At 44.2% G+C, this 14,355-nt stretch overlaps 1 protein-coding gene across 1 annotated transcript; it reads right to left on the minus strand.

Moving 5' to 3' along the window:
- Positions 1 to 128: 128 nt before the first annotated feature.
- Positions 129 to 1,938, minus strand: ciao2b (cytosolic iron-sulfur assembly component 2B). Its single transcript, XM_076050824.1, has 5 exons — positions 1,705 to 1,938; positions 1,085 to 1,162; positions 726 to 851; positions 581 to 626; positions 129 to 488 (listed from the first exon to the last, which is right to left on the minus strand). The coding sequence occupies exons 1-5, from the start codon at positions 1,831 to 1,833 to the stop codon at positions 388 to 390; spliced, it is 480 nt and encodes a 159-aa protein (XP_075906939.1). The 5' UTR covers positions 1,834 to 1,938; the 3' UTR covers positions 129 to 387.
- Between the last annotated feature and the right edge of the window lie 12,417 nt (positions 1,939 to 14,355).

Consider the following 14,355-nt stretch of genomic DNA (forward strand, 5'->3'; position numbering starts at 1 on the left):
GGCAACTATTTCTGCTCCTGACCATTTTACTGACATTTTTTTTTTTTACCAACAAAAATAAAAACATATCTGAAAACCTTTATTTTGCTTTTGCAATTTAAAGCAATAAGACACATAAGAAGACAATGATTTGTTTATTTATTTATTTTTTAAATTAACTACTCATATATACAAATCAAGCATTGTGAGCAATGAGATCTGGAGCAAAGGTATGATTATGATTATTATTTCATTAAAAAGTGAAACGGTATTCCTTCCTCATTCAGAAGAAATATCGCAGTGCACTGGATGTCTGCAACGCCAGTGACTGTGGAAGTAACAGAGGCCTAGTTAAGAGGTTGCTAGCTTCAGCATTCTGCAGTCTGGAGACGCTGCCTGAGATGGAGCTCAGATGTTTCTGGTGCTCAGACACTGGTTGACCACCTCCAGCAGAGACGAGTTTTCCAGGGCGGCTGCCACTCTCTCTTTGTCTGCCAGCTGCTTGTTCACTGCACACACACACGCACACAAATCAGAAATAAAAACTATGAACAAAATCTTCGTCATCATTTAAGCAGTAAAGTGAGATCCGCTTGTTCACCTGCTTCCTCTGAGGCGTGGGTTCCAGGAGTGATGTGAACATCAATCTGCGCACCAACAAACATATGATAAATAAGTGGAAACGGGGGGGGGGGGGGGGGGGGTAAATAAAATCTTCCAGGTAAATAGACAGTCAGGAAACATACTTTGAACCTGTCGGGCAGGGAGCGCAGCAGCTTGACTTTGATGGACAGGCCAATGAGTGTCGCCATGCTGCAGTGGGGGATGGTGGGTGTGAACTCGATGCCCACTGTGCTCTCGGCGTCACTGACCTGGACAGAAAGTAGAATAGAACTAAAGTATTCCAGACACGTGTCGTACTTCAAGAGTTTACGGCAGATGTGAAAAGTGGAAGTAGGACGTATATATTTTCACGACAGCGCACATTATCAATCACAACTTTTTCAAGATTAGATAATTTCTTTTGCAGTCCAGTGAGGAACCAACAGTATGGCAACGTGTTAGAATGATGATGGTGGTGGTGGTGGTGACAGAGGTGAACTACCTTGACTCGGATTTGCTCCACAACGTTGAGCTCCTCCAGCGACAGGGGATGCTCTGGGTCGTTGATGGATCTGATCAGATGTGTCTAAAGTTAAGAATGATTCTGATCCATTCATCATCTGTCTTGGCAGAGACTGGTAAATCTTTGGTTGAATTGCTTTGAATGCTGAACAAGCTGGTTAAAAATAAATAAATAAACAAAATAGGCCTATAGTATACAAGGAGGACAGCTAAGCACTTTGTTTCGACCAACCATCAATAAATTACTGTTTAATTGGATAATTTTACAAGATTGGTGACATGTAGAACACTTATTCTTTACCGCTGATTTGTGACATCAAATTCTACAATACTGTAAAGTTACAAAAAAGAGAGAAAACTTTACTCTTCCGGTCAGCAATTTACAGAGAAAGTAACATAAAAGAAGAAGTTTGGCAGAAATCTTCACTTTCACGCAGTTATCAACAGAAATTGCTAACGTCATGGAGGAAATGACGCAATAGCTTGAAACGTTATAAAATACATGTAACTTGCGTCGACACGAATTCATAAATATGCAGCAAGTAGAGCATAATGATGACTAGAATACGACTAAAGTGGATCTTCAATATTGAACAGGATATCGAAAATTTCCCTGTCGTCGATGGGGTCGTGGACGTTTTCATCCTCCTCCGTGGACGTCAGCCGTCTGTCGCCGGTCCTCTGGAAAATGACCGGGTTGGCGTTCTCCAAATGGGTTCCCCCGGACATTCTGACACTTTAAAAACAAGCTTACAGTTAAAGATTTCGGTGGAAACTGCGACAGAAGAAACGCTGTGAACAACAACGGCAGATAACTTCCGGTAGCTACGGAAAGCCAGACGGTCCAAACGGGCTGCGTCATACCGTCGGCAATTGCCACTGTGTAACTTTGTCATGAGCGTCAAAATATGAGCCAGTGAAAATATTTGTCGTATCCTGTCGAGGCCTGTTGTTGAATCGGCCTTTTAAAAAAATAAGTATATATATACTATATATATACTTATTTTTATCAAATGTTGCGCTACCATGGGACTGTGACACACGATATTTCCTACAGGTGGCAGTATTTGCCTATGTTTAGCCCACAACAGCAACAACGTGGGAAAACAAACTTTCTGGAAAAAGTGAGGGGTCTACGTGAAGGACTTGATGTAATCAAGTGTATTTCATCATCTTTGTACGTTCTGTCCTGCAGAGGGACAGTTGGAGGGCTGTCAAATGGGATAGTGTAGGTTAATCCGAAAATGTATTAATCACTTTCAATTTTGCTTTAAGAAGGACAAGAAAAATTATGCGTGGGCCATTCTGTGTATCCAGCACCCACAGATATATTATATTCTCTTTATAATCCCATCCCTACAGGGATTATCGCCAGAGGTTGACAACATCATCCAAACTATTTAACAGGATCTTTTTGAACTGCTAAAGTCAGTCAAAAACTTTTTAATTAAACATCAAGGGGAAACACTCTTCTGGGATTTAACGCCCTTTTTCCACAAGCTTACGTGGGGAGGCTAAAGCGGAGAAATGGGGCGTTTCTTTGGCTTTTAAATGGTGTTAATGATAGTGGGGATAATGAGGCCGGAGAGGATGACACAATGTCTTCCTGCTAGCAACAGGAAATGGTTAATTAGCACTGATCCCAGCGCCCCCCAACTCCGACAATGCCATGCAAACTTTCTCGTCAGGACGTCCATGTGGACGTCAATTCATTTTTGGAGCAAGTCAGTCTAAAGCAACAAAAATTGGTTTCACTTTTTACAACCTCGTGTGGCGTCCTCAGCTAACTCTACAATTTGCATCAACGCTTTAGATTTCTGAGGTAGCCTCCAAAGTTTTACACTTTGCGTGGGCAGGGACCTCGGAGGGAACAGAGCTCAGAGACAGCCGTGTAAGTTAATGCCAATTCTTTTCCAGTTGAACAGAGTTGGTTTTATTTACCTGTAGACATAATTATCAATATCGGCCGGTAAGCTGAGCGACCTCTCCTGCTTTTTGTTTGTTTGTTTTCTGTTCTTTCCTTTGTGTCATCTGACCTGATTATCTGTCTCAGATTCAGAGAACCAGAAATGTCTTCGGTTGGAGGGATTGGAAAACGGACGTGTTTTGATCTTCTATTCTTTCTGTGTTTGTCTTGTGTGTTTTCGAAAGATTGGGGAAGGTTTTCTGCACCTTCTGAAAAAGCACTCAACGCTGACTTTCAAAGTGGAAAAAGACACTCACAGCTCATTATAGACTAAATTGAATTTTCTCCATTAAGCATGTGAAGACATAATCAATCCCCGAGTGATTGATAATAAAGTGTCTCCATGTCATCATGTCATTTTCAGCTGCAGTAAAGCAGAGGCGAGGGACGTGAGAAGTGTAAAAATTTAGCGTAAAAGTTGAGTGTCTTTCGACTGCACAATCCAAGTGACCGTAAAAGCTGAAGAAACCACCGCGCAGTGAAAAAAATCGATAAACTTGATGCTGTCACATCATCTTCTTTGGCCCCCGTGGCATTACACCCACAGTCTTTCACTCTTTCTTTGTGGGGTTGACATTTACTGTCAGAGTGATGAGATTCAATTGGCTTCAGAGATCCCCATTAAGATATACCTGCAGAATTTGAAGAGCCGCAGAGTTTCTCTCTGCTGCTAATGGGAGGCAGTTCAGAGCAGGAGACAGAGACGGGAGTTGGTTTGGATAAAACCTCTGGGAGCCTGCTGTGCCTCGCAGAGCGCTGTTGCGTATAAATGCACTCTTTTGTCCTATTTGTGGAGTCCATTAGAACAAAGCGCTGGGCCTTTTGTTTGACGTCCTCACATCGTCCGTGTTCACAGTAAGTGGTCTGCTGTGTGTGCGTCCAGCCTCCTCAGATCTGCATGATTTCACCGTCAGGCTGCACCGGCTGATTTTACATTCAGAGCTATGCAGACGACACATTGCAATTGAACTACTAGGCAGCAAATCTGTCTGCCCTTCTTGTTTCCCAGGATCCAACTGCACGATCCCGCTTGAAAACTTTGCGACGGAGCCGCCTTGCGGGGTTAATATGTAAAAAAAAAAAAATATCGGAAAATAGAATGATGAATCAAGGGAGACAGGGATCCTCCTGCTTTTCATATTGAACTCTTGGGATGAAAATGCTGGGTAAAAGATTCACAGTAAAGTTTTACAATATCCTTTGCCCAGTGCTCCCATATCTCAACAACTGTAAAGGCTGTGATGTGACATGATCTCACGTAAACGGTGTTGTGGAACCAAAAAGGAGAAAATTTCCTCGAGAATTCTAGTGAACCATAAAAACACAACATTGTGATTGTCTCCTCCGTTTGATCTCGTACATTTGGAGGTCATATAATTCATCTATTAACAAAACCCCCTCGTCAGCAACTTTTTTTAAATTCCGACGTCTTTGTGTAGCTTTTTGTTTTTCCACCCAATTATCGCAACTAAAATTCTAAACAATGCACTACTGAGGCTTTTGTATTTTCTTCCTTTACACGTTAATTCAGGCACAAAACAAGATAAAAAAAAATTGTAATCTGAAAGTCTGGAACCCATTTTTGGTTCCAGGTTCGCACTCAGAAGTTCTCTCTATCCTCAAACACGGCTAGTCGCACAATGAGCCGCTGCTCCTTTTTGTTTGCTGAGATCAGAGAGTTGCCGTTCGGTGGCCAAACGAGATGAACACAGTGAAATTCCGCCGGCAGCCTCGGCCATAAGCGTCGACGAGCGAGCGCGCTGTGAGCGAGCATTATCAATTCAATGGTGCAACCAGAACAAAGGTGCCAATATCCTCTGACATTTTGGCCCGATGAGTGACGGGGGAACGGCGTGTTCCTCCTTTAATTAGCTTCATCCAGAAAAGGCCAATCTTCCGACTGAGCGCCGTTCGTTCCAGCGTCTCACGTTGGTACTTTTCCACCAAAGAGGGAACGCAAACCAAACTGCTCTGCTCTCTGAAACCCATTAAAGGAAGTGGTACCACTGAAAGGAGGCGAATGAATTCAGTCATTTTTGAGTTTGTTTGTTTGTTTTTTGCAACAATAAAGGTTCTGCTGCTTACGCGGCCAACACGGCGAGAAACACGCGGGAACACGTCCGTCCTCTTGCTGGGAGCGAAGCGCAGTGACAGGCAGCAGCAGGGAAGCCAGGGAAGTAATTAGAGGCGCGATGCAACAGGAACACGCTGTGAAGCGAGAAATGTACCAGCATTCGTATTTCACATTTCCATTCATCTTTGGATGTTTCACTCTGTCTTTTTTCTCCCCTCCCCCACCCCCCACATTGTTTTGTTCAGAAAACGAGACACTAGTGTGTCGGCAGCTTGAGTCATTTGGAATGTTTGCTGGGAAAAACTTTTGTGTGGATGTCCTTTTTCCCAATTTTAAATGATTATATTCTAATTGACGTTATGTCTAAAATTGTTGCATGCATGCTGAATAATGTCATAATTAATTTAATGGATGTTTGTGAGGCAAGATTTTTGCTTTTTCTGAGGAAAGGTGCCATTCGGGCATGTTTTTTAAGCAGGCAGCCATAAACATCAGGCTAAATGTGCTCTTTGCGGGTTACTTGCAAGGATTATGAAAAAATATGGACATTTAATGAATATGAGACCTTTGAAAAGGATGTTTTCTGAGACACTTGGGACATTTAAATACACTTTTCTTTTTAAAGAATAACACCAAGGAAACACATCAAGTGATTTTAGCAGCATACCAGGGTTGTCTGAGGACGGTGAAAGTATTTTGTCTAAAATCAGATGTTTTTCTCTTCAATCTGCAAGACAAAGCTGTGAGTCATTCTCCAGGTGTGGCTTCGCTGATCCACATCCAAACTTCCCTCTCAGCCAGATGCATCAGATGAGGCTTCACATGTGGCAGCCAGTCGGACCAGCCTGGGAGCTGACGGAGCTGCACCAGAGGAGTTCGATCCTGCTGGGCGGAGGAAAAAAAAAATCACTTTAACTTGACGTAAAACATGCTAGAAACTGGAGGTCAGAGGAGCTCAAAGCTCAGGTTTTACACTCAATCGCGCCTGACTTGATCTGGATGATGACGAGACAACGACAAGGCTTCATGAAGCACTTGCGACTTCGAGCTGCTCACAGTAAAGAATCTATAATCTTTTCCGAGAGCCTTCTGAGAGGTTTTCAATTACCCACGCAAAAAAAAGAGAAGAAAATCCCTTTTAAAAGCTGAGTGCAATTGGCCGAGGGCAGAATTATGATAAAACGAAGCACATTTAAAGCATAATAAAGATTCTGCTGAGACTACTTTAGAGAGTTTAATGGCAGGTAATGAAGCTGCAGCAACTCCTCAGTGGTTATTAGCAGTCACGGCAAGCGAGGCTCTGGAAGTGTTAAACGACATACGTGGAAACAAACGTACACAAATATCAGTGAAATTTTCAACTTTAAAAGGTCTCGTTTCAACCTGTTTTTTTCATGATTTTTGTTTTCCATGTTGCTCTCCAACAGTGCGGACTGAAAGGAGGGGAATAAAACGGGCAGAAAAGCCTTTATTTTCCCAACAAAGGAGCTGCGACAGGAGGAGATCTGCGTCCAAACAGATGGCGGCTCTTCTCTCGCTGCCAGACCAACACGAACTGACTGACGAGTCCTGCAACCAGGTGGACGCTCCTGAGATTAGCTTTAATTTACTGCGTGTGCTTTGTGCAGCTCTGTGCCTGTGTGTGTGTGTGTGTGTGTGTGTGTGTGTGTGTGTGTGTGTGTGTGTGTGTGTGTGTGTGTTTTCCTCTCCTTCTGTCTCAGATGTGGACTCAGCACTTGGCTCGACGCGCTCAAAAGTGCTTCGCTGGAGACATGCGAGCGCCCCCTCCCCTCCTGTGCATATATAATTAAATAGAATATGAAATATTGAATGTAATGAGGGAACCGGGGCAGTGTGGATGCCGGAGTCAAGGCGCTGCGCCTCGGTTCAAGGATGAACGCCGGAGACCCTTTTGGAAAACTGGCGCGTTTCTCAATTGCAGAGTTGATTCTCTTCACCTCCGGCTGCATCCGCCGCTGCTGCTGCAGTTTTACGCCCTCCTGCATTCTTCTCATCGTCTTGCTTTGATGCTGCGGGTACAGGGGGGCAACTGCAGCTGCTGTTTACTTAGACAAAGACACTTGGTGGAGTTCCTTGAAAAGCTCCTGCGCATTGTGTGTAAAACAGAGAGGTAGAGAGAGAGAGAGAGAGAGAGAGGGAGAGACAGAGAGAGAGAGAGAGAGTGAGTGAGAGAGATTGGAAAAGCAGGACAAAAGAAAAGATGAAGTGCAGCAGACAGACAAAAATGTTTTTGATTTATTCATATTTGATTTATTTATTATTTTTAAGTGTTCTATACCTCTATTTGTATGCTCATCAGGACAGTAAAGTTCATCAAACTTCATTGTAACGACAATCTGTTCCATTTTTTTTCCCAAACAAACCAGATAATTTCTAATTTAGATGTGATGAGAAGTGCAAGATCATTCTTTCAATTAGAAATCATTTTGTGGTTTTGCGTGTGCTAATGGCAACTATACAACCAGCTACAACATAATTAAAACACTCTGCTGATGCATTTTTATCGCCGCTCTGTGAGTCACACAAATGCAACAAGACAAGTGTCTCCCATCAGACAGACGCTGAGACATCCTCTGTCTATCTCCATGCTGCTCTCGAACTACGTCCGAGAGCTTTGAATGTAGATCTGAAGGATGATGAAAGTCCTGTGGAAAAAAAATATACCACGGGAGAATCCAAGTTACTTATTCAGCAGCAAGAAGCCCAACCTTGGAGTCGGTCCAAAAAAAAAATCAGCTGGAGGCCGCAAGAAGAGCCGGAACGGTGCCAAGCGCCCGCTGAGACGGGTGGCCGTCGTCGGGTAATTCTGGGCGTCGCCGGGACCTTCAGGGTGTCTCCGGGACCTTCTGGGTGAGCAGGATGAGGACGAACTCGGAGCTACGACGCTCTTCACACTTGTGATTAAAGCCATCTTATGCAGCTGCTGTTGCCTTGAACTGCCAGACACGCGACTCGGCGTCAAGGCTCCGACCTCGGCGTCTCACATCCCTGCCGTCAGTCATCCAGAGGAGCCGACTGCCTGGAAACGATTCAGGCCTGTGGGCGAGGAGACGCTGTGGAGAAAGAACTCAAAGGTTTTTTTTTCAAGGGCGGCCGTCTGATGGGGCAGCGCTCCTCGCACATGCAGATGATGTGTGCTGCTGAACATGAAACACACACACGGTTACCCACCAGACACACGCAATATGGTTTGACTGTCAGGTCCTGAAAGATCACTACTCACATCTAGCCACTCATCGCATCCGGCGTTAGGCTTTGGATGCACTCGTAGAACTATGATTTGATCTTTGCATTCATTTTACAGACGTAGCATATTAATGCAAAAGCTCAGGTGAAGAAACAATGTGGTTGCGCAACTAGCAAAAGTAATCAAAAGTAATAGCTCTCCTGTTAACGATTACAGTAAGTGATTGCAAATGCAAACCTTAATTTTAAAGTCATGCAAGAGCAGCTCAGTAGTTACCTCTAAAACAATAATTCCATCTTTGATCTTTTTTGGGGAAAGCGGGAAAACAGAGCAGAAGACTTAATAATGCAACAGGTGATCTGAGGTGAATCAATCTCATTTTCAGTTTAAAGTCAAAGTCCCCCGGGTGGAATCCTCTCCTGCTTTGTGGTTGATTCTATTGTGTTGTGAGTTCGTTTTTGTTTTTTAAGTTGTTATCCATCCTCGTCTTGCGTGCATGCATGCTCTTCCTTGAACAATACATTCATGTGATGTGCTAGAGACGAGTTAAGCTGTGGTGAAGTCCACCCACAAGTGGGGCTACACATGCAGAAGACGATGCAGTCGGTCAGCCGATGTTTGCTTTGCACAGCAATCAAAATCAGCAGCCTTGTCGTGTTCAGCCTTCGTCTCAGAGTTCATGGTTCAGGTGGCTGCTGATTGGTCTGAAGTGTGCCTGTGTTGTGTGTCTGTGTGTGTGTGTCAGCTGATGACAAGCGAACGGCACAAGACCAGATTCCTTTGAACGAGACGCTGTAGGTGCTGATGAGGAGGGACGTCGAGACAAAAACTTGTTTCTAAAGTGCAATCAAAGCGGCGCCGGGCTGTTTTGACTGGCCGCCGCAGATCCTGTTTTTACAGTCATAATCGGAATCGCAAATGGTGACGTGGTGCAGCTGCTCAGGAAAAATGAAAAAGGCTTTGAAGAAGGTATAAGAGGATTTTTTTTTTTCGCTCCCTCTACTCCAGTCAGATTGCAGACCAGAGACTTTTCCTGAAACCTCCCTCTGATGTTTTTTTACTCTCTGCGGACTTTTCATGGCACCAGAAATGAAAGTTATAGAGAAAGCTCTGCTCCCTTTGAAGGCTCTTTGCTGAAGTTAACCTGCACTTAAAGCCTGGGACCAAATCAAAGGCAAGAAAACTTTTCTCATATTCTTTTAAATATGAGAAAAAAAACCAACTGTTTTTCAGAATGCTTGTTTTGGAAAAAATACTTGCTTTACTAACTTTGCTATCCCTGTTTTTCCTCTCTGATGATCGCTGGATTGTGATTGTTCCATTTTTAATTTGGCCATTTTTGGGGAACAAATTGGTAAACATAAACATTCTCAAAATAGCCGCAATTGACTGAATAATGAAACTGTGAAGAAGATCTTAGTTGACGCTGCAAACTATGTTTAGGCAGAAAGAAAGGCTTGTCACAGCCGACTTCAACACAAGTAAAGGCTTTACACTCTTCTGCAGGCAGACAGAAGAAGAGCGTATCTGATTTATTGTCGCCTCCCTCCGAGTCAGACTGAGGAAAATTAATACGGCGACAGATAAGAAAGTGCCAACTCAACACAGCTTTCAGGGAAACAGCGGGAAGAAAAACATCAACGCAGAGAAACTTCCACTTTTCAGGGATTCAGATTTTTCTTCCCCTCCTCTCCCTCACAATTCGTCCTTACTGGAGGTGGAAACTAAGTCATTAATCAACACAATAAAGACAAGTAACAAACAAAAAAAAAAATCTACCTGTTTTTCTTTTGACTGCATGCGATTTAACAAGGGGCTCGACTCTGCAGCAGACACACCGCAACAACCTGCACCTTCTTCTGCTTCTATGAAAGTCCAATTCAGTCCAAACCTTCTTTGTTAACCATAGCTGCTATATTATACTATATTCTATTTTATATATATGTTAGATTTGATTTTTCTACTATATTATGTATTTTTTTTGTATATTTTGTAAAAAAAAATATATTTAACTGCCACTTGCAACTTTTTAAATTCTCTTTTCTACACTTTCTTCATTCCTTGAATGCACAATCTCTGTTGGCTCTGTTTGCCTATTCCCGACCCTCGTTAAAGTGTTTCCTCCTGGTGGCGGCGGCGACACCCAACCAGCAGCTGAAATCAAACAGCAGCGCTGTCAACATCAGACAGTGTTACAGAGGCATTGACCACATCATCAGCAGTTTCAAAAATATTTCCTGCAGGACAAATGTTTATCATTCTTCAAACTTCTCTTCCATATGTAAATATATGTATTTATACATATTTATACATATCCACTCTCTTCCTGGTGCAAAGTGATGGCGTTTTCATCTTAACAACTTTGAAAGCAAAGCAGAGATTGAAATTTTTTCCTGTCAAAAGACGAATTGAAGAATCACAAACTGAGCGGTTGTTCAAATAACTCGTTCATTCACTCATTCAGATTGTGTATGAAGAGGAAATAATGTTAAATATTCATTCTGTCAGTCACCACCAGTGGCCACCATCAGTGTGAATGGAGCATGAACGAATAATGGTTTCAATATGGGGGCTTTGGGTACCTGGTAAGGAAAAGCGCAATATGAATCCAAGCCATTATTACAGCTATTATTGTTATTATTCATCCAGCTTTCAGGTTTGGAGGTTTATGGTGGGAGTCTTGAACAGGTTGAGGATCAGCCTTTGTAAAGACGATGATGAGGAGCAGCGCAGAGAGAGGACTGCAGTCTCTGGAGGACAGTGAAGCCGTTGGGGGTCAAAGGTTATCTCTGGCCTTCATTATAAATGGGCCTGTTGCTCTGCGGCTCTCTTCCTTGCACTTTCTACAGGACGTTGTGCAGAGATGTGGGCAGCATGTTGAAGAACGGCAGCGCCACTGCGGGGAGATTTTTATCCTAGCTGTAAATTTGGTCTGGAAACTCGTGCAGAAATGAAGTCGGCAGCCGGGGAGCAAGAGAGTTGAGTGATATTTACGATATTTACGATGAGCAGAAAAGGAAAAACAAACCTGGTGGGTTCAGATTTACTGAGTGATTACACACAGGAGAGAGACAGAGAGTGAGAGCGAGAGAGAGCAGACTGTGGTGTCGGGTGTCGCTGCCTGTAATGACTGAGTGGCGCCGTTAGTGGAGGTCGAGGTCGGACCAGCTGATATCAATCTAAAACCAATTCCAGCGAGCGACTCCGTCTGTCGCAGGCCGATTCAGCGGCTGGCATTTTAAACACAGGTGACAACGGGGGGGGGAAAAAACAACAAGCACGTGGACAACATCTCGTCGCTCCACCAGCAGACGCATTAAAACTCTGAGCTCTGATTCGTCCGCAGTTGGCGGGATTCCAAGAGACATCGTCTTCCTCAAACGAGATGTCAAATTTCCATCAGTTGCACAACCAATCGGGTCGCCGCTACGTGGTAAAGAGGCAGAAGGTAGAGCCACAAGCAGCTGCTTCAAGCTTCGCCCCGAAAAACCACAGAAGAAGAAGAAGCTTGTGGACCAGATGGACTCGTGAGATAAGCCAAATGAGTCAGGAAATGTTCCATCTGGAGGATTAGACCGCCTTTAAGGATGAAAGCAAAACTGCTTGAAAACAAGAAAAAAAATTATAATTTTTTTCTCAAGCTCAGAAACTTTCATCTTTGTTTCTGGAGCAAAGGAAAGACAGGATTTGGTCTTCATTTTGAGATAAAGTCTCAACAGAGATGTTCAAAATCGGAAAAAAAAATCTCGTTTTTTTTTTTTTTGGAGCAGCAAAAACAAAAAATAATCGCCCGAAACGTTGCAGACGGACGCCTGGAGGAGGAGGAGGAGATTGATTGATTGATTCCTGTGGAAAATGGGAAAGCAGTCGCTCGGTCGGTTAAACAGCCTGTTGGATTCTCCTGGAATCAGTTGGTCAGTCCAGAGTTTTCCGCCACTGGCAGCTTTTGCAGCGGAGTCACGTCTGCGCCTCTGGAAGCGTTGGAACATACAGACCAATAGATTATTATTTTTTTTTTTTTGTGGCTCCGGCGTCCCACTCTTGGCCCTTATCGGCTCTGTGCCGCTTTGACGCCGCCTGCCTCAATAATAAATCATAACTCCCGTTCCCCCCGAGGAACGTGGGGAAGGCCGCTGAGCACGACGTCGCACTTCCTGGAGGAGGCGGCGACATTCATCAGACACACTCTGCCACGAGACCAGACCAGAAGTTGCCAGCCACAGAGGTGGGATGTCAAAGTTTAGAGGAGCCGACCGCTAATGCTTGAGCAGGTGAACCAGGTGAACACCTGCATTCACTCTGTGACTGGGTGGAAGCACAAACACTGAGCTGCGACTTCACAGGACGGGCTGTTGCCGCGTCCACGCACCACAGTTTGCAAGCCAGCATTTCTATGTCTTTCTTTCTTTCTTTTCAAAGGCAGCGAGAATCTTTCGGAAGCCTCCTATATTGATGTCTCGCCATTATTCATGGGAAGATATTATCCCAGGTAGCTGCTTGGAGGTCAGGTAAGACACAAATGCAACAAACATTTTGTGGTCAATAATGGAAAACAAAGGCGGGTCGATAATGGAAATCAAGCCGCTCCTGTGAAATGAGGGAAAGGTGCAACACAAACCTGGTGCTTTGATGTGGAAGAAGATTTGATGTACTTGTGTTTGATTTAGGTGGACAAAATAATACATAAATAAAAGTGTCTCTAAGCTGTATTAACCTTTCGCTGCAATAAAGAAGAGGATCAAAAAACAAACTGTTTCACAATGTATTTCTGTTTGTTTCCAGCGGCTCAAAGAGAAAAAGAACTTTGTGGAACTAGAAGCTCACAGTATGTGGCTTCACAGACTCTCACAGAGGCTGATTTCGATCTGCTTTTGTTTTTTATGCCGCGGTCCAAGTAAAAATAACGATCCCCAAGTTCACTAAAAAAAAATTACATTTGTCTTCAAGAATCACGACTAAAGAGTCAGTGACCATCGTTGTTCGTTCTCAGGAAACTTCCTCATGGTGAGCTTTTCAAGCAAACGAGCTCGTCAGGGCCAAAGCCGCAGCTGTTGTGAAGATAAAGAGGTCAGCTGATCTGGTGGAGCTGAACTTTTGCATGTAAAATGGTAAAAAAAAAAAAAAAAAAAAGACTAAAAGATGAGGCTTGACAGAAGGGCTGCACAACAGCAGCGCAAAGTCAAAGCCGAGCTAATCGAGCTAATTCAGCTAATCGAGCTAAACAAGCTCATCAGCTGTCGCTCTAATTTCAAAGGTCGGGCCGCGATGCCCCATCCCGATTGGTCACTGAGCATCCTGTTTGTTTGACCCGTGTGTGACAGTCCTCTCACACGCTTACTCCATTTTCTGGTCAGTTCTGCAAAAAAATGTATGATGTCACAAAGGGAGCTGGCGCCTCACCCTGGTGGGTGACCTCGCCCACGGCCAGTAGCTGTCTCCGCCCTCCGCCTCTCGCCATAGGCGTGGATGGTCCCACAAAGCATCGTTTTTGGCAGGAAGCTGCAAACATCGGGGTAATTTCTCTATTTTATGGAGCTCTATAGAGTTTGTTGGCGAGGCAAATAAAGGCTTGGAAAGTGACACAATGCAGGTGCTTTCAGTCCGTTTGACTCCTTCCTTTAACACCGTCCTGGACTTTAAGCGTCTCCTGCGGCTTTGATCACATTTCTTTCGGACGTTTCGCTTCAATCAAACCTTCTGGGGGCCTTTTTTCCCCCCCCCAGACGATTCAGAAGTTCTGACAGCCGCATCAACTTTTAAGTGAATCAGCGCAGCGAGGCAGCTGCAGTGTCTGATCTGTGAGATACAACAATAATGAAGGGCGGTCGGGGGGGGGGGAGTTAGTAGAGAGAGGAGCCTATAATTAAATTTCAGCCGCCCTCTGCTCTCAGCGGGACGCTCCTAATTGATTTACAATAACTGGGGCTGCGGAGCCCTTCTGTGACCGCCCAACCTGAACCGATGCATCACACTATGACAAACAGAGCGTGTGCAGTGGTGGCG

Source organism: Nelusetta ayraudi, unplaced genomic scaffold (assembly GCF_046127955.1).
Source record: "Nelusetta ayraudi isolate G7.1 ecotype Tasmania unplaced genomic scaffold, CSIRO-AGI_Nayr_v1 ptg000130l, whole genome shotgun sequence".
Classification (NCBI taxonomy): domain Eukaryota; kingdom Metazoa; phylum Chordata; class Actinopteri; order Tetraodontiformes; family Monacanthidae; genus Nelusetta; species Nelusetta ayraudi.

Excerpts from the sequence above, each read along its gene's own strand:
- ciao2b (XM_076050824.1), bottom strand. The coding sequence starts at position 1,833 with ATGTCCGGGGGAACCCATTTGGAGAACGCCAACCCGGTCATTTTCCAG. Across the intron at positions 852-1,084 it reads TGGAGCAAATCCGAGTCAAG|GTCAGTGACGCCGAGAGCAC; the intron begins GTAGTTCACCTC and ends CTTTCTGTCCAG. Across the intron at positions 627-725 it reads CCCTGCCCGACAGGTTCAAA|ATTGATGTTCACATCACTCC; the intron begins GTATGTTTCCTG and ends GTTGGTGCGCAG.